This window comes from Dreissena polymorpha, chromosome 2 (assembly GCF_020536995.1).
Source record: "Dreissena polymorpha isolate Duluth1 chromosome 2, UMN_Dpol_1.0, whole genome shotgun sequence".
Classification (NCBI taxonomy): Eukaryota; Metazoa; Mollusca; class Bivalvia; order Myida; family Dreissenidae; genus Dreissena; species Dreissena polymorpha.
This window is the reverse complement of record NC_068356.1, coordinates 119,099,261-119,122,740: the sequence shown is the minus strand read 5'-3', so window position 1 is coordinate 119,122,740 and position 23,480 is coordinate 119,099,261. Positions and strand designations below refer to the sequence as shown.

Genomic DNA, 23,480 nt, shown 5'->3' with positions numbered 1-23,480 from the left:
TATGCATAGGCATATCTCAATCTGCGCTGCTCAGATTTGTCTTAACCCTCTCCCCCTCAGAAGCAAAGTGAAAATGGTAGTATGCAGCCAGCTTAAATCCAGAACAGCATGCCAGTAACTCCCAGATATTCAGATTTTATGCTGTTTGCTGCATATTAGTATCTTAGGGTTGGAAATGAAGCCTTTAAAACTTGAATCTATTATGAAAGGTCCTAAATTAAATGTTGTTTTCAAAAGGACTATTAAGGTGTGAAAATACGCTTCTGAGTGGTAAAGGGCTAAGGCCCATTTTGCATGATTTGTGTCACATTATATGAAATCCTGCTTGGCTGTGATGTTGCAGAGAGGAGAGATCAACAACTTTCAGTACCTGATGCATCTGAACACCCTGGCTGGCCGCTCATACAATGACCTCATGCAGTACCCTGTGTTTCCATGGATACTCGCTGACTATGATTCAGAGGTAGTGCTGTTGGAAAACTTTCTGAACCTTTATATGCATTTTGGGCATATAGTTTTAGGATTTCTGCTGCATTGTCTCCAATTTGTTATAGAAATGTTCACATTTTGGATGACACACGGCTTTAAAGATTTAATATTTTATCTGGAACTTACAATATTGACTTTGAAGGGATGAACGTAAAGCTGATGTTAGTACTCAAGATATCAATGTCAGATAAGCTAGTTTTACATTCAATCCTTGATGTGTTGATAACATGTGAGTATTGAATCACATCAGGAGCTAGATCTCAGCAAGGGGGATACATTCCGTGACCTGTCCAAGCCCATGGGCGCTCAGACACCTGATAGATTGAAACACTTCAAGAAGAGGTTCCAAGACTGGGATGACCCACAAGGTAAGAATGTTATTATCAATAGTATTGTCAGTTACAAAGTGTTTTCGCATATAATACCAAAAATCTATCAAACAAAGTGTTCTCCATGGTTCTTCAAATATATAAAATGGAAATTGTTTGATCGTACTTTTTGTGTTTTGAACGTTATTATGAATAAATCAATGTGGCATATACCTTAATGCATGAATATACTACATGATTAGAACAAAAACACAAGTTTCTCAGTGAAAATCAGGTTTTTATTGAAAAATGTTTTATTATACTTTAACTTGTATTAGACTAATGTTGACATCAACAGGTAAGTATTCCAGCACATTGAATGAGATACACTTTTATTTCACTGATATTGTTTCTATTATCTACTTCTTATCATAAATCAGACTCTTATTGCAGGTGAGACGCCACCATACCACTATGGGACCCACTACTCCTCAGCCATGATTGTGGCCTCCTACCTGGTCAGACTGGAACCCTTTACTCAGACATTCCTTAATCTGCAGGTGAGGCACATAGGCTGTATATGAGCAACATTACACAAAATTGTCTATACTATATGCAGCCAGCGTTGCTAAAGAACAGCCTGCACATTCTGCTGCATATGGCATAAGACCCATTTTTGCATGATGCAGCTCATCAAGTCTTATCAGATCTTAAAGTATGTGGTAGCTATTACATTCATTTCTTAAGCATCTGTTTATTGCCTACCATAATATAGTGTGTGTGTGTCTGCAAACATGAAATTATGTCTGTTATGCATGCCTGTGTTTGTGTCATGTCCTTGTTTTCATAGTTCTTTATAGATTTTAAGATTAAGTGGCCGTAATGATAATAAGATTTAGAAGACATGTCACGCTGAAACCATGTTTCATGCTCAAAGGTAAAGGTCACCGTGGATACTTGAATTTGACATGTGTGCACTTATTCCAATAGTTTATTCACATAATATCTGGTGCATTGCTCTTATTTCTTTGTCCAATTACATTTAGCTTGTGTTTCTGTGGTCTAGTCACACATTTGTTGTCTTAATATTACAGGGTATATCTTACTTTCACAGGGCGGCCATTTTGACCTTGCAGACCGTATGTTCCACAGTGTGAAGGAAAACTGGCTGTCAGCCTCTAAGAACAACATGGCTGATGTGAAGGAATTAATACCAGAGTTCTTCTACTTGCCCGAGTTGTTACTCAATTCCAATAGTTTTGATTTAGGTACACATTTGTAAATAAATATTTTGTGCATATAATATTATATAATAGTGATACCTGTATCTGTTTTGTAGAAAGCATTGAAATTATCAGTGTGGGTTGTTTAGTTTTAGATTCTTGCCCATAAAGTCCAGATGGTTAACGAATAATGAAAATTTGTAAGAGTAATTCATTGATATATGGGGCATTAAATTTCAGTCTACGTAGAAACAGTCTATAGGATAATATATCCATTTCAATCAATCATTTTGTATTGAAACGTCTTTTTGATCATATTGATTTCCTGTGACTTCTCTATTGGAGCCTCTTCGGAGAAAACTGGGCTTATTGCATCTGCGATAAATGTTGTCCCAGGTTAGCCTGTGCAGTTTTATATTATTATTAATTTATAGGAAGTCTCTTCTAAACGGAAATTCAGTTTAGGCGGAAAGTATTGCCCCTGAGTAGTCTGTGCTGGCTGCACAGGCTTATTTGGGACGACACTTAACGCACATGCATTTAGCCAAGTTTTCCCAGAACAAGACTCATCTGATTGCAGGTAGCAAGCAGAGTGGTGTGCAGCTGGATGATGTGGTGTTACCTCCCTGGGCCAAGGGAGACCCGCGGGAATTTATCAGGGCCCACAGAGAGGTTGGTAGCCATAGCAGATATTTTACAGCTAAGCTGGACATCAAATGTATCTTAAATTAATCACCTACAAATAATGATGACATTTGTTATGAAGATTACAGCTTGAAATATTAATGTGGCAATAATTTAAAGTTAATTGCTACTATTCTTTTCAAGAGTCATGATATGTTGGTCTATTTACTCTTATTGTAGGCATTTAACATAGTGTTTCTGATGGTTAGGACAAAAATGTTGAACTTTTTTAGCAAAATGATTAAGCATCATGTTGTTTTATTAGTCTGTAAGTATATTAATTTAAACAATGTATTCCTTATAAGCCTGTCTCTTTAATTCATGTTCGTCAAGTGTCATCCCAGATCAGCCTGTGCAGTCTGCACATGCATCAAGTGTCATCCCAGATCAGCCTGTGCAGTCTGCACATGCATCATGTGTCATCCCAGATCAGCCTGTGCAGTCTGCACATGCATCAAGTGTCGTCCCAGATCAGCCTGTGCAGTCTGCACATGCATCAAGTGTCATCCCAGATCAGCCTGTGCAGTCTGCACATGCATCAAGTCTGTCATCCCAGATCAGCCTGTGCAGTCTGCACATGCATCAAGTGTCATCCCAGATCAGCCTGTGCAGTCTGCACATGCATCAAGTCTGTCATCCCAGATCAGCCTATGCAGTATGCAAATGCATCAAGTCTGTCATCCCAGATCAGCCTGTGCAGTCTGCACATGCATCAAGTGTCATCCCAGATCAGCCTGTGCAGTCTGCACATGCATCAAAGTCTGTCATCCCAGATCAGCCTGTGCAGTCTGCACATGCATCGAGTCTGTCATCCCAGATCAGCCTGTGCAGTCTGCACATGCATCAAGTGTCATCCCAGATCAGCCTGTGCAGTCTGCACATGCATCAAGTCTGTCATCCCAGATCAGCCTGTGCAGTCTGCACATGCATCAAGTATGTCATCCCAGATCAGCCTGTGCAGTCTGCACATGCATCAAGTATGTCATCCCAGATCAGCCTGTGCAGTCTGCACATGCATCAAGTATGTCATCCCAGATCAGCTTGTGCAGTCTGCACATGCATCAAGTCTGTCATCCCAGATCAGCCTGTGCAGTCTGCAAATGCATCAAGTGTCATCCCAGATCAGCCTGTGCAGTCTGCACATGCATCAAGTCTGTCATCCCAGATCAGCCTGTGCAGTCTGCACATGCATCAAGTCTGTCATCCCAGATCAGCCTGTGCAGTTTGCACATGCATCAAGTATGTCATCCCAGATCAGCCTGTGCAGTCTGCACATGCATCAAGCCTTGTTTTCCCAGAGCAAGGCTCCTATCTATGTTTTATATATGAGCCGCGTTCTGAGAAAACTGGGCATAATGCATGTGCGTAAAGTGTCATCCCAGATTAGCCTGTGCAGTCTGCACAGGCTAATCATGGACGACACTTAAAGCCTAAACTTGATTTTCGGCAAGGAGGGACTTCCTTGAAACTTAAAATACCATAAAAGCGGAAAGTGTCGTCCCTGATTAGCCTGTGCGGACTGCACAGGCTAATCTGGGACAACACTTTACGCACATGCATTAAGCCCAATTTTCTCAGAACAAGACACATATGTTCACTCCTTCCTACCAGGCCCTGGAGTCAGACTATGTGAGCGCCCACCTACATGAGTGGATAGACCTGATCTTTGGCTACAAGCAGCAGGGGCAGGCCGCTGTGGAAGCCGTCAATGTGTTCCACCACCTCTTCTATGAGGGAAACGTTGACATCGACAGCATTGATGACCCCCTCAAGAAAAACGCTACTATAGGCTTCATCAACAACTTCGGGCAGATTCCTAAGCAGGTACAAAGTAAAAATATTTTGAATAAAACCATAACACATTATATGTAGTATTGTGTAATATTTATACCTCCCTTCGAAGAAGAAGGGTATATTGTTTTGCACATGTCGGTCCATATGTCCGTCCACCAGATGGTTTCTGGATGATAACTCAAAAACGCTTAGGCCTAGGATCATGAAACTTCATAGGTACATTGATCATGACTCGCAGATGACCCCTATTGATTTTGAGGTCACTAGGTCAAAGGTCACGGTGACCCGAAATAGTAAAATGGTTTCTGGATGATAACTCAAGAACGCTTATGCCTAGGATCATGAAACTTCATAGGTTCATTGATCATGACTCACAGATGACCCCTATTGATTTTGAGGTCACTAGGTCAAAGGTCAAGGTCACAGTGACCCGAAATAGTAAAATGGTTTCTGGATGATAACTCAAGAACGCTTATGCCTAGGATCATGAAACTTCATAGGTACATTGATCATGACTCGCAGATGACCCCTATTGATTTTCAGGTCACTAGGTCAAAGGTCTAGGTCACGGTGACCCAAAATATTAAAATGGTTTCCGCATGATAACTCAAGAAGGCTTATGCATAGGATCATGAAACTTCATAGGTACATTGATCATGACATGCAGATGACCCCTATTTATTTTCAGGTCACTAGGTCAAAGGTCAAGGTCACGGTGACCCGAAATAGTAAAATGGTTTCTGGATGATAACTCAAGAGCGCTTATGCCTAGGATCATGAAACTTCATAGGTACATTGATCATGACTCGCAGATGACCCCTATTGATTTTCAGGTCACTAGGTCAAAGGTCAAGGTCAATTGAAAAAAGTTATGAGCTATTGTCATTACCTTGCGTCAGCGTCTGGTTAAGTTTTGTGTTTAGGTCCACTTTTCTCATAAAGTATCAAAGCTATTGCACTCAAACTTGGTACACTTACTTACTATCATGAGGGGACTGGGCAGGCAAAGTTAGATAACTCTGGTGTGCATTTTGACAAAAATATGTGCCCTTTTTATACTTAGAAAATTGAAAATTTGGTTAAGAAAAAAGTATACTTTTTGCGATTGGGAATGTAGCCGAATTTGGGCTATAAAATCAGGCCAAAAAAAACAACCTGCCTAGGATCATTAAACTTCATAGGTACATTGATCATGACTCGCAGATGACCCCTATTGATTTTCAGGTCACTAGGTCAAAGGTCAAGGTCACAGTGACTCGAAACAGGACAATGGTTACCGGGTAATAACTCAAGAATACTTAGGCATAGGATCATGAAACTTCATAGGTGCATTTATCATGACTTGCAGATGACCCCTATTGATTTTCAGGTCAAAGGTCAAGGTCACAGTGACAAAAAACGTATTCACACAATGGCTGCCACTACAACTGACAGCCCATATGGGGGGCATGCATGTTTTACAAACAGCCCTTGTTTAATTTGTTTCTGTCGTTTTGGTTAAAGTTTTCATAGGTCTCCAATGATGAAGCCTTAAATAGCTCTTTCTATTATTTTCATTAATGTTTAAAGTAAAAAATGTACGAGGGATGTTTATTTTTGTATTTAATATTTATACAATGTTGGAGCATCCCAATGTAGTCAACTAGATCTTAAATATCCAGTGTGTGTGCTTGCCTTGTGCTCCGCATGTGTGCATGGCATTTTTTCTGCTCTTTCAGTTGTTCAGACGTGCCCACCCCCAGAAAAAATTGAGTGTTCGAGGACTGGAACTGTCCACATCACTTGCTGACAGGCTTTTCTTTCACAACGTGGACAACTTGAAACCCAACATGCAGAAGGTCAAAGGTAGGCCATTCATGAATACTTGTATGGTCATATTCAATATAACAGTTATCCTTGAAATAACATGGAAAAAGGTTTTTGCCATTCATAAATACTTGTATGGTCATATTCAATATAACAGTTATCCTTGAAATAACATGGAAAAAGGGTTTTGTATAAATCAAAGGCAATCATGGTATTTAATAGTTTACTAGATTGTGTCTAAAAAAAAATTTCTGAAATGAAAAAAACTTAGTAGCAACTTGCCAAAAACAAAAAGGTCAAGTCTTATCATCTGTTGATTTCAGGTAAATAATTATTCCACTGTTAAAAAATTATAATAATAAGAGCCTTTTCCTGAGAAAACTGGGCTTACTTAATGCATGTGCTTCGTGTTGTACCAGATTACCCTGTGCAGTCTCCACAGGGGACAACACTTTCCGTTTAAATTGATTTTCACTAAGAATAGACTTTCTTTTGAACGAAAAAAAGCACAAGAGTAGAAAATCTCATTCCTGATTAGCCTGTGCAGACTACACAGGCTAATGTGGGACGACGCTTTATGCACTCGCATTTAGCCCTGTTTTCCAAGAGAAAGACTAATTTTCCTATCCTTGGTTAGAGCTGAAAACAGCGGTAGGTCAGATCCTGCATGGAGAGCGTGCAGTGCTGGCAGTGGAGCAGAACAAGGTGCTCATACCGACCACCTACAGCAAGTACCTCGCCTGGGGATACTCGGACCTCTCAGTGCGCATTGGAAACTATGAGTCTGAGAAGGTGGGGCATGGTCAGGAAGCACTGACTTTATTTCACTCAGAAACGCACTATGAAGCATTAGAAAATCTAATTAAATTAAAGACCTTTCTGACTACATTCAAGTTTAAAGCCTTCATTTCCAACACTTAAGCTAATCATGAGCTGCAAACAGCATTTAACCTGAACAGACTGTGAATTACTTGAAGGCTGTTCTGGTTTTATGTTGATTGCATATAGCCATTATCACTTAGCTTTTGGTTGGGAAATGATTTAGATTGTTTAGTTGATTGTAGTTTATATGCTATTTTTCAAGTTTGATTGTGTTTGAAGCATTTTTTTCATAATATTGAAACAGTTGAGTCTAGTATCTTGTGTTTAACCAGTACTTGTTTTTTTTTGGAGAAGATCACGTCAATTATACTAATGCTGGAATCAAGCTTACAACGTCCCGTTTGCAAGATGGGAACCATAAATTTCCCCACTGTGACTGCTGGGGGTGTATTATAATTGCTGTTTGTTATGGTTATATATTGCAGCTAAAAATCATAAGAAATAATAAACAGATGTAGACATTTTGTTTTAAATGAAAAAACGAAACACAAGCACACTATTAACATGTTTTGTTATTATTGTTTACAATTGTGTATATGTATGAGTGATTATTTTCTTTTTGTTAACCTGTTTCAAGTTGTTTACCTTAGTTAAATATTGATTATAGAACTTTCTCATCTTTAACGATGTATGACTGTTTACCTGTCCTATTTGTTCCATAGGCTACCTCTATCTATGAAGGGTTAGACAATGGAGAAATACTATGTGCTGTCTGTCCTAACTCCAAAGTGTTCATTACTGGGGGAACAAGCTGTGTAAGTATACATGTTTGTCTAATTGTTTATTATTCATATACAATCTTATTATGTTGAAACAATAAACAGTTTGCATGTGGTTTAGTAGATTGAAACAAAGCAATGTTCATTCATTAGATATTCAATTAAGTATTTAAAAACATAAACATACCTAGAATTTTCAAGGAAGTAAGAAGTGTGCACATAATAGATAAAATTTCTCTTAAGATTAACAACTGCCCAAATTCATTTGCTTCTTGACTACTGTTCATTTATTGATTTCCTGTAATTGGTTCTATGAAAATCTTAAGTTTATTGATAAACATTTCCATCTCCTTATATTTATAAAATAGCCATTAATTATCCGATACCTAAATACAAAGTTAAGAACAAGATGGATATTAAAGCCACGTATTCAAACAAGAGTCTGCTTCTCCCCCAGGTTGTCAATGTATGGGAACAGAATCTGAAGGAGAAGCGTGTCAATCTCAAGCAGCCACTGTATGGGCACACGGAGCCAGTCACATGTGTGGCTGTATCTCCGGGGTACAACTTCATTGTGAGTGGCTCCCGGGACCGGACCTGCATCATCTGGGACCTCAGTAAGCTGACGTATGTACGACAGCTGAGGGGACACACTGCACCCGTGGCTGCAGTCACAATCAATGAGCTCACGGTCAGTTGCTTAGAGAAAAATTTAGAACTTTGTAATAAGTGTTATTTTTACTTTATTGATGCCATCATGAAAAATGTGCATGTGATCACAAGTAATAAAAAATCAACACTTAACAATCAATGTTCAATACCAGGCTCGCTCTTAGAACATGGGGCTCAATGCATGTGTGTGAAGTGTCATCCCGAATAGCACGAGGGACAACACTTTCCACCTTAACTGGATGTTCGCTAAGAAGAGACTTTCATTAAACAAAAAACAACATAAAAGCAGAAATTTTTGTTCCTTATGCCTGTTGGACTGCTCAGACTTATTTAATACCACACTTTACGCACATGATAAAACCTAGTGTTTGCAGAGCAGGGCTCATATGTGTCTTGTTCTAAGAAAATTGGGCTTAATGCATGTGCGTAAAGTGTCGTCCCTGATTAGCCTGTGCGGACTGCAAAGGCTAATCTGGGATGACACTTTACGCACACGCATTATGCCTAGTTTTCTCAGAACGTGGCTCATATGTTTATGCTTGCGGGATGTTGTATATTGTTAGGGTGACATAGCCTCCTGTGCAGGGACCTACCTGCATGTGTGGTCTATCAACGGGGATGAGATTGCCTGTGTGAACACTGCTTCAGTGCGCCTTCACCAGATACTGTGTGTGGCCATGTCTCAGGTAAGATTGACTGCCATACCACAATCACCGACATACCATACAACATACAAACTAATACTTCTATGTATTATGCCAGTATTGCACAATTATGGTAAGCTTCTCCTTCTCATTTGCCATATCAGACTCAGTCAACAACCATATATGCTCTGTTTTTTGTTCCATCAGTTTTTCTGTCTGGATAGAATGTTATAAGTTTCTGAAGCTAATTAATTATTTCTTTATTTAAAATATGTTATTTTTATGAAATGTAGATGTGCAGGACATTTCTTGCCATTCTCAGTAATGCACACTTTCCTGAGTTATTTTCCCTTGAATATAGCTGACAAAGAGGTTTTAACCCTTTACCACTTAGATATGTATTTAACCCTTAACCACTTAGATATGTATTTAACCCTTTACCACTTAGATATGTATTTAACCCTTTACCACTTAGATACGTACATGTATTTAATCATGTTTGTGGCAAGGCTCAAGTTATTCTGTATTGTTAAATCCCCATGCAGAAATGCATTTTTAGCTCATCAAAGCAGGAAGTGCTCATACAGAGCTATGTGGTCACCCTATGTCTGCCGGCATGGTGTATTGCATATGACGATATGTTTTCAAGTGTTAGCTCGTTACAACTCCAGAGGCCACAATGAAACTTTGTCAAAATAATTATCTTAATATCTATACCAGTTAAATCTGGTTCATGTGGTCAAGAAAACTAGATCATCAGGTCAAATCTTTGAAAAACCTTGTTACCGCTCTAGAGGCCACATTTATGACTATATCTCAGGGCCCTGGTTTGGCCGTTTTTACCGCCGAATATCTGTGGCTTCTCCCATGAAATAAGTATACTTTTTTTCCCCTTTTTCAGCTTAAAAGTCCCCCTCAAATTTTTTTTTTTTTTTTTTTTTTTTTTTAACTTTTATACCTATGTTGCCAGCTGGTATGGTGCTACTAACCTTTGATTAAATGTATATTTATGTAAATCACATTAAAATATAGCAATTTTAGGTGTTGAATGGTTGGTGAAAAGATCTTCTAAAATTCCCCTTTTTGCCCAAAACGACACGAAATTCCCTCTCATGAGGGCTGTGGAAGGCTTCCCCTAGCGGCAAGAGAGGGCCCTGTATCTTGATGAAACTTTGTCAGAATGTTTATTATCATAATTCAAAGGCAATCAGGGTCGAGTGTGATAAAAAACACACTAGATTTTCAGATCAAGTTTTCAATAATTGTTGTACTCTGAAATCTGGTGAGCACTTAAGAGCCATTGTGGCCTGCTGGTCTAGTGTTATTTTTTGAGATTTACTCTTTTTTATGGTATTATTGCCCTTAAATATTTAAGTGATTGTTCATAATATGATATTATGAAAAGAATACTCATTAGTATCCTGAACAAACTTTTTCTAAAACTTCTTAACCTTTGGCTGGTCAAATATATTATTTGCACAAATAAAAAATAATATTTTGTGTTATATGAATTGCACAAGTATCCAATATCTTTTTATATCATGTACAACTTTCATGGCGGTCAAATCAAAAAGTACCTGTTTTCAAACCTTTCAGTTTTTACTATAAATAAAAATAGATTTGTCACATGATTTGACCATTGTCAACTGAAGTGTTGTGTCAGTTGTCACGTAGTTAGAGTACAACATAATGCCATGCTTTTATATTTATGCCCCCCTTCGAAGAAGAGGGGGTATATTGCTTTGCTCATGTCGGTCTGTCGGTCGGTCTGTCTGTCGGTCCGTCCACCAGGTGGTTGTCAGACGATAACTCAAGAACGCTTGGGCCTAGGATCATGAAACTTCATAGGTACATTGATCATATCTCCCAGATGACCCCTATTGATTTTGAGGTCACTAGGTCAAAGGTCAAGGTCACGGTGACCCGAAATAGTAAAATGGTTTTTGAATGATAACTCAAGAACGCATACGCCTAGGATCATGAAACTTCACGGGTAGATTGATCATGACTTGCAGATGACCCCTATTGATTTTGAGGTCACAAGGTCAAGGTCACGGTGACCCGAAATAGTAAAATGGTTTCCAGATGATAACTCAAGAATGCATATGCCTAGGATCATGAAACTTCATTGGTAGATTGATCATAACTCGCAGATGACCCCTATTGATTTTGAGGTCACTAGGTCAAAGGTCAAGGTCACGGTGACCCGAAATAGTAAAATGGTTTTCGGATAATAACTCGAGAACGCATACGCCTAGGATCATGAAACTTCATAGGTAGATTGATCATGACTTGCAGATGACCCCTATTGATTTTGAGGTCACTAGGTCAAAGGTCAAGGTCACATTGACCCGAAATAGTAAAATGATTTTCGGATGATAACTCAAGAAAGCTTTTGCCTAGGATCATGACACTTCATAGGTACATTGATCGTGACTCGCAGATGACCCCTATTGATTTTCAGGTCACTAGGTCAAAGGTCAAGGTCACAGTGACAAAAATCGTATTCACACAATGGCTGCCACTACAACGGACAGCCCATATGGGGGGCATGAATGTTTTACAAACAGCCCTTGTTGTTTATGAAGTACATGTAAAATTCATTAATAATTGACTAATTAAGTGTTGTATGTATTCTGTAGTTGTCCTACCTGTTGACTGATTAAGGTGTTGTATGTATTCTGTAGTTGTCCTACCTGTTGACTGATTAAGGTGTTGTATGTATTCTGTAGTTGTCCTACCTGTTGACTGATTAAGGTGTTTTATGTATTCTGTAGTTGTCCTACCTGTTGACTGATTAAGGTGTTGTATGTATTCTGTTGTTGTCCTACCTGTTGACTGATTAAGGTGTTGTATGTATTCTGTAGTTGTCCTACCTGTTTTTAACACATTTTGATCAATTGATGGTTACAAGCCTGTCAGACAAAAGCATTGTTTCCACAAAAGGATGACATAGTATGCATATGGGCATTGGCATTTAATGTGAATAATATAATTTTCAAAAGGAGGTACATGTAATATTCTCTATTATTGTTGTTTTTACAGATGATGGAGTGGGACAGTGCCAACGTCATTCTCACAGGCAGTTCAGATGGAGTTGTCAGGGTTTGTTCTCTCTTGATTTTATTTCAATAAATTCATTGTTAGATGATTGAGCATGGCATTGTTGTTTATCTTAACCCATAGAAAATACCTTGTATAGCATTTATTTTTATCATTATGGCATTCACAATGTTGAACAATTCCTAATACAATAAAAATATTAAACCTTTTCTATTGAAACATAAGGTAAGACTTTATATTAAAAGTGGAGAAATCTTTGTGATTTTTTGTAAACATAACTTGTAATTTTAAACAAAAAACTCAATCATAAGAACTCTTAACGGTTCATACAAGATGACAATATGAATTAACAATTTAAAACACAAACATCACAACAAGTTACACTAATCCTCTTAAAGTTATGCATGTATAGGAATCGTTGAAACAGCCAAGTGTTCTGCTGACTTGTACATAAAATTTTGACATGGAACATGCAATGGTTGTCTAGTTCCCAGCTTTCAATTAACGATCATCACAAGGATTAAAACCAATAAAATTCAACCAATCAAAAACTTGTTGTGTCGCCTACTTCACAAAACAAGGTGCAATATTTATAAGAATCGCACATGGAGTATTACGTCACCAGCAAAGATGTCAGAGGTGCCACATCTTTCCCATGGGTTGGTAGTTACATTAAGAATATGAGTTTGGTTTCAGGGCTATACTGTGAAACTTTGTAGCAGTACAGTTAGAAATAAAATATTTTCATGAGCGCTTGGGAGAGTAAAAAACGTTAATTTTTTGTTAACACGGCAATAATGCAAACGACTCTTCCGAGTTATTGCCTTTTGTTTATACAAAAAAATGAAGATTCACTGTTTCAACTCTCTTAACCTTTTCCTTTTTTACAGAATCTTCATCAAACATTCCAGATAAGGTGTTTGTTTTTTTGACATGCATACATATCCCGTTCATGCCCTTGTTCAATTATTACTTTAAAACTTTCATGATCGTTTTATAAAGAAGTGTTGTAGTTATTTATTTTATAGGCAATAACAGAATTATACTTCATTTAGCACACTAATATTAACCAATACTTGCAGTCCCACTATAGTTTTTTCTCTTTAATGATAAAAAAGGCATACGAAAACAACAACATATTTTTGATGACCCACCTTGAAGATATTAACTTAAGAAGTGTTTTCCTGTAACATTTCATTTGTTGTTTAGATGTGGAGCATAGACTACGTGCAAGTACCTGATCAAACAAGGATTGTGGTGCCCAGCACAGAAAAGTCCACGACCTCAACTTCAAAGGTCACCGTCAGCAGTGGTAAAGATATCACACACAGTCAGTCTGACGTGCCACATCCACGGCAACGGAGCATGTCATGTGACAGTTACGATGAAGGTAATGAGATGATTGTGAGCCGACTGAAAAGTGAGTTCAAAGATCCTAACTTATTGACTGCAAAGTACCAGGAACTTGGTTCATCAGTAGATAGTAACAGTCACTACATGTCCAAAGTGTTTGAGAAGTTGGAAGGCGTGGATAAGACAGGCCGGGACTCAATCAGTGCAATAGCTAGTGAGGGGGAGGAGGAAGAGGGTGAGCACAGGGGAGGCAACCTCAGCAGGGGGAGCAGTGTCAGTGACCTGGGAGGGGAGGCAGTGGAGGATGCAGGCAGCGGGGACGGAGAGGTGGCCAGTGTCATCTCCGTGGAGACTGGCTCCCTGGCGTCAGCTGCAGAGGCCTTGGAGGAAGCTATAGGGGAGACAGTGAGTGGCATTTACATTGCATTTTTATTGCATACCAGCCTTTATTAAATGTGTTATGGAATTTTGTTTGTTAACCAGCCTTCAATGGGCTTACAAACAAACTTCCTGGATAGTTTAAATAATTATTTTATGATATTATGAATAACATGTTTAAGGACAACAAATTTATAAAAGAATTGACACATGTTGAAAAAACTAGTAGTTTTGCGGAATTTAGATGGAAAATGTTGTCATATTTAATAAAAAGACTAAGCTAGGCAGTCACTGTGTATTGTGTCTTACAAGTAGAAAAAAATAAATCTTTGCATTTAATTTAAATTTGATCAATGGTTAAATTACATTTTATATTCATTTTTGGAAGATACCTTTCATTGCTTTGCATAAAAGCTCCATTATATATTGCAGCAGGCATGCAAATATTGATACCAATTGACTGTCTTGACCGTTTATAAAATGTTCAGAGACATTTAAATTATCAGTTGAATAATGTAAACTGAGGCTAAAATAACCAGAAATGACCAATATTTGAAGGAAACAAGTCTTGTTTGTACATTTCAGCCTAGAGTATCTCGTTTGTACATTTCAGCCTAGCATATCTGGTTTGTACATTTCAGCCTAGCTTATCTCATTTGTACATTTCAGCCTAGCATATTTTGTTTGTACATTTCAGCCCAGCGTATCTAGTTTGTACCTTTCAGCCTAGCCTATCTAGTTTGTACATTTTAGCCTAGCGTATCTAGTTTGTACATTTCAGCCTAGCATATCTAGTTTGTACATTTCAGCCTAGCATATCTTGTATGTACATTTCAGCCTAGCAAATCTTGTTTGCACATTTCAGCCTAGCGTATCTTGTTTGTACATTTCAGCCTAGCATATCTGGTTTGTACATTTAAGCCTAGCATATCTGGTTCATACATTTCAGCCAAGCATATCTTGTTTGTACATTTCAACCTAGCGTATCTATTTTGAACATTTCAGCCTAGTGTAACTCGTTTGTACATTTCAGCCTAGCGTATCAGGAAGTCAGAGCCAAGCTGAGGTGAAGTCTGACCCAGATCACGATGCCAAGCGATCCATTTCCTCAGATTTTGAAGTGATCACAGACTGTGAGGTGAAAACAGCAGATGATATAGTGCGCAAATATAAAAAGAGGACAAAGAATACCCTGCGAGAAGGTAGATGCTGTAAAAACTGATCTTGCAAAGAAACTCTTAAATTATTCATGAGAGTATTATGAACTAAATTAATCTACGCATGAGTTGTAATGTGTATTATAAATGAATTTGTTTGTATATGTGCTGAAAAAATGAGGTCACAAAGCATAATGTTATAAACAGAAACTAATACCCTACAAGATATTTGTTCTAGGTGCATGTACTAAACATATAAGCTGTAATTGAACTGTACATCTAAGCATGAGTTAAAAGTTTAAGGCTTCACAAAGTAATAAAAAAAAATTATACTGTTTTCTTTTGCTAGTTAAATTGTTGTATGAAAACAAATACAGTCGAAACCTGATGGCTCGAACTCGCTTGGCTCGAATTTCCGGTTGGCTCGAACTCTCATCAAAGCACCGATTTTTTATTGCTATGTATTGATATAAAACATTGTCGGATGGCTCAAATTCGCTAGGCTCGAATTATCGGTTGGCTCGAACTGTTTTCACAGTCCCAATTACAATTTTTACACATTCTTTTGTTTGGATCCCTTAAACTTGCTTCGGGTCGCATAAACTGTTAATTAGGACTGCTTGATTTAAGGCACTCAATAATTAATTTAACACTTGTTGCAAACATGTCATCGACTTGGTCGTTAATTGGTTTGAGTAAAAGATGACATTTTGTATTGATGTAATTACAAATTATTTGGAGGAGTCGAAAACTCACAGCATGTTCAATGCCAACTGGACGTGATAGAAAGCTTCGTTGCACAATGACAGCTAAGGAACGCAACACAGACTGACAATGTTATTCTTAAAAAAATATAAATCAATCAATAAATGTGGCACTCACTCATATGTAAATGATGTGTATATAGTGCTGATGCATGTTTTGTTCCTTAGCTGTCTGTGTTACCAGAAAATGTGCTACGTTAAAACGTGCTGATATAATTAACTATATGATATTTGTTTGATTGTATTTGTATATATTTGGTTATTATTAATTCAAAAGCAGAAAGTAATACAAAGTAGTATGGAGTTTAAGCCATATGTGTTCTCTTCAACTGGAGGTGACAATGTACTGCAGACTTGTTTGTAAACAAAAGTTTATTAGAAATCAGATCGAGCCATCATGTATCGACTGTAGTTTTTAGTAACTGTACAGCTACCATTGCTTACTGTGCATGATAGCTTTTTCCCTGAATGTGTGAATAGTAAAGGTAAGTTTATTCTATTAATTTTTATGCTGTAATTGTGCACCTGATACAATTATTTTTGATATGAAGTATTAAATAACTAAGCTGATAAATATTTTATATGAACCTCTGAATTATAATATGAGCCCCTCTGTGTGGAAACCAGGCTTAATGATCTGCCTCAGTATCGTCCCTGATTAGCATGTGCAATCTGTACAAGCTCACAGACATTCCACTTAAACTGGATTTTAACGAAGAAGATGCTTGCCTGGAAGAAGCTAAAAGTACCATAAAAGTGTGAAGTGTTGTCCCTGCTTAGTCTGAGCAGACATGCATAAAGCCCTGTATACCCAGGGTGCTTCTCATGTATATTTCATAAAAATGTCTCACTAAGTTGATATGTATTTTCTATAACATTCTAAGTGATATGTTACTGATGTGTGTGTGCAGGTTTCAAGTGGCAGAGACAGCTGGTGTTCCGTAGCAAGCTGACTATGCACACGGCCTTTGAGAGGAAGGACAACAAGGATCCTGCCGCTGTCACGGCTGTAGCTATAGCAAGGTGATTTGGCTTTGTGTAGCTGATTTGGTTTTGTGTATCATCATTTTCAGAATTTAGAAATTAATTCATACAACAAAATGAATTCATACAACATGTTTTGTGCAAAAAACTATTTAATTTGATGGATTGAAGGTACTTAATAAATTGAAGAGTGTGAGATTTTAGGCGGCCTTTTGTCATTAATTGTCATGTATGGTGCGTCAGCATAAACTTTGCGTTCCAACTTCATCTCCTGCTAAACCGCTTAGTAGATTTTAAGAACTTTACAGGAATAATTCTTTTTCTTGGTTGTTTGAATCCTTATTAGCTGCATATGATGGTCACCTGAGCTTATTATTAGATTAGGTTTTGAAAATCAAAACTTAAAAATCTTTCTCTAAAAATGCAAGGGTCGGGTGTTTTTTTAAATATAATCTGTGTGTAACAATTTTTTAGTGGTCCAATACTAAGTTATTTTTCAAATAATGCCCTTGGGGGTCAAACTTGCTTCTCCCCATGGTCATATAATGTTTATAGACTTATAAAGTATATAACACTTTGAAATCTTCTCTCAAACAACAAGGTTTAGTGGTTTAATATAAGTTGGTGTGCAACTTGAATAGTGATCCTCTACTATTGTTACTTTGTTCACATCATGCCCCGTATAGCCACAAACCATGAGTAAACAATCAAGAAATGCAGTATTTGTCATTTCATTAAAAATTGTAAAACATAAGTGTAATATTTAAAATATAATGCGTGTTTAAAAACCCAACTTTTTTCTAAACATGTCACTGTATACTCAGAGACCACAAGACAGTGTATGTTGGGGATGCGCGAGGCCGTATCTTCAGTTGGACGGTCACTGACCAGCCAGGAAGAGTCGTAGCTGACCACTGGCTCAAGGATGACGGAGCAGAGACATGTCTGCAGTGCGGAGTACGCTTCTCATTCTCAGAGAGGAAGCATCACTGCCGGAACTGTGGACAGGTCTTCTGTTCAAAGTATGTCAGCTTGCTTTCCAAGATTGTTTGTACTCTTTTGATTGTGTGTACCCTACAGATTAATTAATACAGAGGTATGGTTTCCTGTTAAATATTTATGTTTATATGCATAAATCTCATACTCTTTCTTTTATTTTCATATCTGTTGGCTTTTGGTAACTTTTAAAGGGGTATAGTATATTTTCCTCTGTGCAGATCGCTCATGTGTCTCCTTTTAATTGTTCAGTTTTTGTTAAACATCACTATAGTTTTTTCTTTATGGAAAATTTATCCCAGTTCATAAAGGTTTATTTCTGTTGATATTGCAGGTGCAGTCGGTATGAAACAGAGATCCGACGTCTGCGTATCCGCAAGCCAGTGCGAGTGTGTCTGCCCTGCTATAACATGATCAAAACCCAGCATGCTATCAATGCAGACAGCAAGAGATGGCCAGTGCAATCATGATAACAATCATACAGGTTGTGTGTGGAGAATGGACTGATGCAGATCTGTTAATGTCTCACAGGTTGTCAGAGTGTACTGGATAGGGATGTACCATAGTTATAGAGCTGTAGTAGTGAATATAAGAAAGACTCAAACATCCCAACGAGGTATAATAACATGGAAAGTCAGTGGCTTGATATGTGTCACTTTCTTGATGTTTTTGTGTTTGATAAATGAACTATATACTCATTTGTCATCAAATGCTCATGCTAGCACTGCTTGACTCTGAATATTATGTTGTTAAAAACACATTTCATTTAGTGTAAATATTATGGCAATTACATCTCACCATAGCATAATTTAAAATTTTAAGAAATATTTAATTATGAAGCTTCCACTTTGAAGGACTGAAAAAGCCACATTTGCAACTAAAATTGGTTGATCAGATTTTTTTGTCTACAAACATGTCCTAAAAAGTAATCAGATCTACTATGGAAAATTGTTGACAAGGATTTGTATCACTTTAATTTCAGCTGCAGGTGATCTGTGCGGGGGAGATATGTATTTGTAGTTCATATTTTTATAATGCAACAAATGCTATAGTTGGCTGAAAAAAAAAGAGTTAATGCCCTTTGTTGTTTTTGTATGATATAACTTTTCAGGGCTATACATGTATCTCAGATAAGCTACAAGATTTCAACATGAAACTTCATGGGTTTATAGATATCAATCAGGAGAATTATAATGCATACAAACTATTACCCTACACTTCATTATTTTGTTTAAGGATTATACTGTGTAGTTGTATACCAAGAGATTAGAACCAATTCATCGATACAATTTATTTGGCGGAAATATTGATTCAAGGAATTTGCTTGTTTCATAAATATTTACTAGTCTTTTCTATATGTTTTTTACTCCAACACTGAATTTTATTAATATGCAGGTAAAGAATAAGATGAGTTGGCACTGTTTCTGCTTGTACATCCCCGTCTCAAATGTAGACACCTTTTAGGACCATTGTGGATATGAGATTTAAATTGTTGATATTTTTCCTCTGAAACTAAGTATGTTCTTAGGGTTTTCAGTCATGATCAGTGTAACAGATAGCATATCATCACCATGCTTTTCCATACTTTTACAATCATACCTTATGCTTTGTTTGCTTAATATTGTATTGGAGCAAATTGGTTATTTCATAATGGAAATGCTTCAATACTTTTCTCCACAACACAAATTTTGGGCAAATCACACAGCTAGGAAAGGGGGAAATGTGAACATGTTTAACATGGTCATGGCTTGTCTTAACTATGCTACTTTAGTTATATGGTGCAGAATGGGCTTTGAGTTTATTGAGTCTTTCAAACTTTCAGATTTTCTTCCTATTCCATGTTTATTTGTTTTTGTTAATGATTTTGCTGAGTTTTACTCTAAATCCTCTAGATCTGTGATGCAGATTGTGAAACTTTTGTGTCTTGTTCTGTGAAAATTGGGCATAATGCATGTGCGTAAAGTGTCATCCCAGATTAGCCTGTGCAGTCCGCTAATCTGGGACGACACTTTACGCTTTAATTGTATATTTTATGCTCCCCCTAAAAAATTTGGGGGGAGCATATAGTCGCCGCTTTGTCTGTCCGTCCGTGTGTCTGTCCGTGCACAATTTTTGTCCGGGCTATTTCTCAGCAACTAATGACCGGAATTCAATTAAACTTTATGGGAAGCTTCACTACCAAGAGGAAATGTGCATATTATCAGCGGGTTCTGGTCGGATAATTTTTCACAGAGTTATGGCCCTTTGAAATTTTATATAAAAAAATTCTTTTCCCCCAACTACTGTGCCCTCAAGACGTTTCCTTTTATCTGAATATATAGTGCAATATTGTGACAAAAAAAACCTTTGGGGAGCATCACCGGTCTCCGATGGTTTCTTGTCGTTTAAAGGAAGTCCCTTTTTACTGAAATTCTAGTTTAAGTGGAAAGTGTCGTCCCTGATTAGCCTGTGCAGACTGCACAGGCTAATCTTGGACGACACTTTACGAACATGCATTATGCCCAGTTTTCTCAGAACAAGACACATTTGGACATAGCGTATGTCAATGTAATTGCTGTCCAAGTGCAAGTTGTAATATCTTTTGTCACTGTAGGTTAATTTTATAACATTAGTTGATCTTTTGACAGATGTAAGCACAGTATTTTAACATTCCACACTTACTGCCATATAATACACCATTGATTTATTCAAGTACAATTCAACATTTATATACTTGAAGCCCCATATAAAACATGATAGATTTTAATAAAGTACAATTCAACATGTACATGTATATTCATTAAGAATTTGGTTTTGGTATAAGTACAAATTTTAAGGTATTAAGTAGTTGATCAGGCAAGTAACATGTGGTGTACAATTATTAAATTAATAATCTCGAAATATTATATGAAATTAATGACCTATAAGAAATTGACCGTAACATTTCACTTAAATAACACAATTTTGCTATAAAATTGTTTGCAAAAAACCTTGTAGTACAATGTGATAGTAAGCAAAACCTTAAAATATGTAACCAGGGTATGTAAGTTTTAAACTTTAATTAAATGATAAATTAAACTGGATGTGATTATTAGTGTTCCATAAATGTGTTGTAAACTTGTAATGTCTATCTGTAGTATTTATTGTTCAAATGAATAAATGTCCATTAAAAGTATGTCGTAATTGATATAAATAATGTGCTCATTTCAACTAGTCATTAAACAAGAGATTATTGATATAGAGCCGAAGCACATGTACTTCAACTTGAGAAAATTGATGAAATGTTGCGACAACGCGATAGTTTGACCATTAACAGGATGACTATCTGGTTGTAAATGTGTACTGATTAATAGAGAATATTATGTGAGTTTTGGATAAAGATCAAGTTTATCATGCGAGGCTTAGAACTGAGGTAGCGAGAGGCTTGCCAAAATCTACAGATGTGTACTTGCTGTGGTCTGTTCGGAAAAGCAATCATTTTTGTGCAATATTGTAAACTGCCAGTTTGTAATTTCACTTTTTCCTATTGAACATGTTTTTGAAGTTTATAGTAATTGTTATCAGGATTTGTTCTAACTGTATTTTGCAACATTTGGCTTGAAATTAAGATGGTTGAAACTGTGATTGATAGTTCAAACAAACAAGTGGGCCATGATTTCATAAAGCTGTCACCCAGATTTTTGGTACATCTATTTTCAAAAACTTGACCGCCTTACCTTGTTATTTACCACATTGATCTACGGGTATTTTCAATAATGCGCTTGATCTTGTCAAAATAAAATTCTTACCTTGTTCAATCAAGATTGAGTCAAAACTTTGGCCTATAGAGTGATAACAAGGTTTTTCAAAGATTCGACCCTGTGACTTTGTTCTTTGACTGGCATGTCCAAGATTCAATCTTCAACTAGATACTTTCAAGATAAAGCATCTTTCTTAATGATTCAGTCATGAATGCAGCTTTGAAAGTGTTAAAAAGGTTTTTCTATGATTTGATCTGGTAACCTTGATTTGGATGCACCATGCATAAATTATAAATCAGGCTAGAAATTATGATAAACATTCTTATCAAGTTTCATGATTTTAGTGTGTCCTATATAGGTTTTTCTTGTAATAAGTTAAAATGCACAACATACAGTGCCCAACATAGACGAACAACAAAAGCTTATCATGAGCACTTCTTGCTCAGGTGAGTTTAAAACAAAATTATACTTCCTTTGCTTTAAGTGACTACACTCATTTTACAAGTTGTTTAAAAACTTATACAACGCCATTTAATAAATAAGTTCTGTCTAATTAAATACCTTTTCTATGAAATACCTGTATGCTGTTAATCATGGAATTCTCAGTTGGTTATTTTGATAATGATATATCGGCTTAAGCTTTGCTTGATTTATGTATTATTTAAGTCTAATTATGAATTATCAGTACATTCACTTAGGCTTATCTATGTCTATAATTATATCTTTTGTTTGTTCTTTGTTTAGTATTTGCAAATGCAATTTTACTGTAAATGTTTGTTTTTATAAGACTGTGTATGTTAATAACAAATCCAAAGCAGAAATAGCTGTGATTTTAAGTTCAGTGTTTATGAAATTGAGTGTTTAGGCTGATATGTGTATAATCATGCAAAATTGTTTTGATTCAATTGAATAAGTGAACACAACAGCCAGTCAATGTCAGTACCATATAATATTTAAAGATGTCTGGTGGCAACATGATGTCCGATGTGCATGCAGTTGCAATCAGATGCAAAAATGTGGTAGTACGGGAAACTGGTTATGCTTCCCATTACCGGTATATGAACAAAATGAAAAACCAGTGTACACCAAAATAATTTATTTGACCCGCTTCGTCTGAAAATGGGTGTAATGCCATAGCGGCCAGCGTAGCTCTAGACCAGCCTGCTCTCTCAGTCTAGACTGCAAACCTTTTGTGACTTTATAGCCAATATTAAGTTCTAATAGCCATAGACTCCACAGGGTAGTGTGGAGCTATGCTGGCCGCATATGGCATAAGACCCATTTTAGCATGACAAGGTTCACTTGAAAAATGCTGTTTGTGTACCTAATTATATCTTTATATGAACTTGATTGGTAAACATTGTCCTGGTAATTTGTTATACATGTTGTTTTATAATTATTTGTCATACATGTTGTTTTATAATTATTACACATTCATGTGATAATAAACAGTTATACTGTGACGGAAGGCTTATTTTAATGTATTTTTCAAGAAAAGTACATGTGTAAGTGAACATGTTTATATTAGGTTTGAGTTAACTATCATGCTTGCATGATGCCGTTATTAAAGGTTATGGACATACCTTGTGAAAAGTTTTGTGAAAGTTATTACTCTTCAACTTAGTTCTTGGTTCTTAATAATGAAGAAAATGTCCAAATTACTGACATGATAACAATCACAAACAGACTGTTAACCATTGGATACGACGAAGATAAATATTTCAAGAAACTACTTTTCATTTTGTGACAGATAAATATAAGATTTTAAAAGTTTGTAGAGGAATGCTTACATGCTGCATAATTTACTTGCAGATAGCTTCAAATGTGGGGAATGATATACCAAAC

At 36.8% G+C, this 23,480-nt stretch overlaps 1 protein-coding gene across 1 annotated transcript in view; it reads left to right on the top strand.

The window, feature by feature from the left end:
• Nucleotides 1-23,098, top strand: part of LOC127868724 (WD repeat and FYVE domain-containing protein 3-like) — a 118,417-nt gene extending 95,319 nt beyond the window's left edge. Inside the window, exons 55-71 of the mRNA XM_052410728.1 lie at nt 344-463; nt 740-857; nt 1,251-1,357; nt 1,912-2,065; nt 2,601-2,692; nt 4,316-4,528; nt 6,217-6,343; nt 6,942-7,096; nt 7,849-7,941; nt 8,363-8,596; nt 9,141-9,263; nt 12,267-12,326; nt 13,494-14,042; nt 15,049-15,217; nt 16,848-16,959; nt 17,745-17,942; nt 18,251-23,098. Coding sequence (XP_052266688.1) covers nt 344-463; nt 740-857; nt 1,251-1,357; nt 1,912-2,065; nt 2,601-2,692; nt 4,316-4,528; nt 6,217-6,343; nt 6,942-7,096; nt 7,849-7,941; nt 8,363-8,596; nt 9,141-9,263; nt 12,267-12,326; nt 13,494-14,042; nt 15,049-15,217; nt 16,848-16,959; nt 17,745-17,942; nt 18,251-18,386 — 2,760 coding nt within the window. The 3' untranslated portion in view covers nt 18,387-23,098. The remainder of the gene's footprint in view (nt 1-343; nt 464-739; nt 858-1,250; nt 1,358-1,911; nt 2,066-2,600; nt 2,693-4,315; nt 4,529-6,216; nt 6,344-6,941; nt 7,097-7,848; nt 7,942-8,362; nt 8,597-9,140; nt 9,264-12,266; nt 12,327-13,493; nt 14,043-15,048; nt 15,218-16,847; nt 16,960-17,744; nt 17,943-18,250) is intronic.
• The last annotated feature ends 382 nt before the right edge of the window (nt 23,099-23,480 follow it).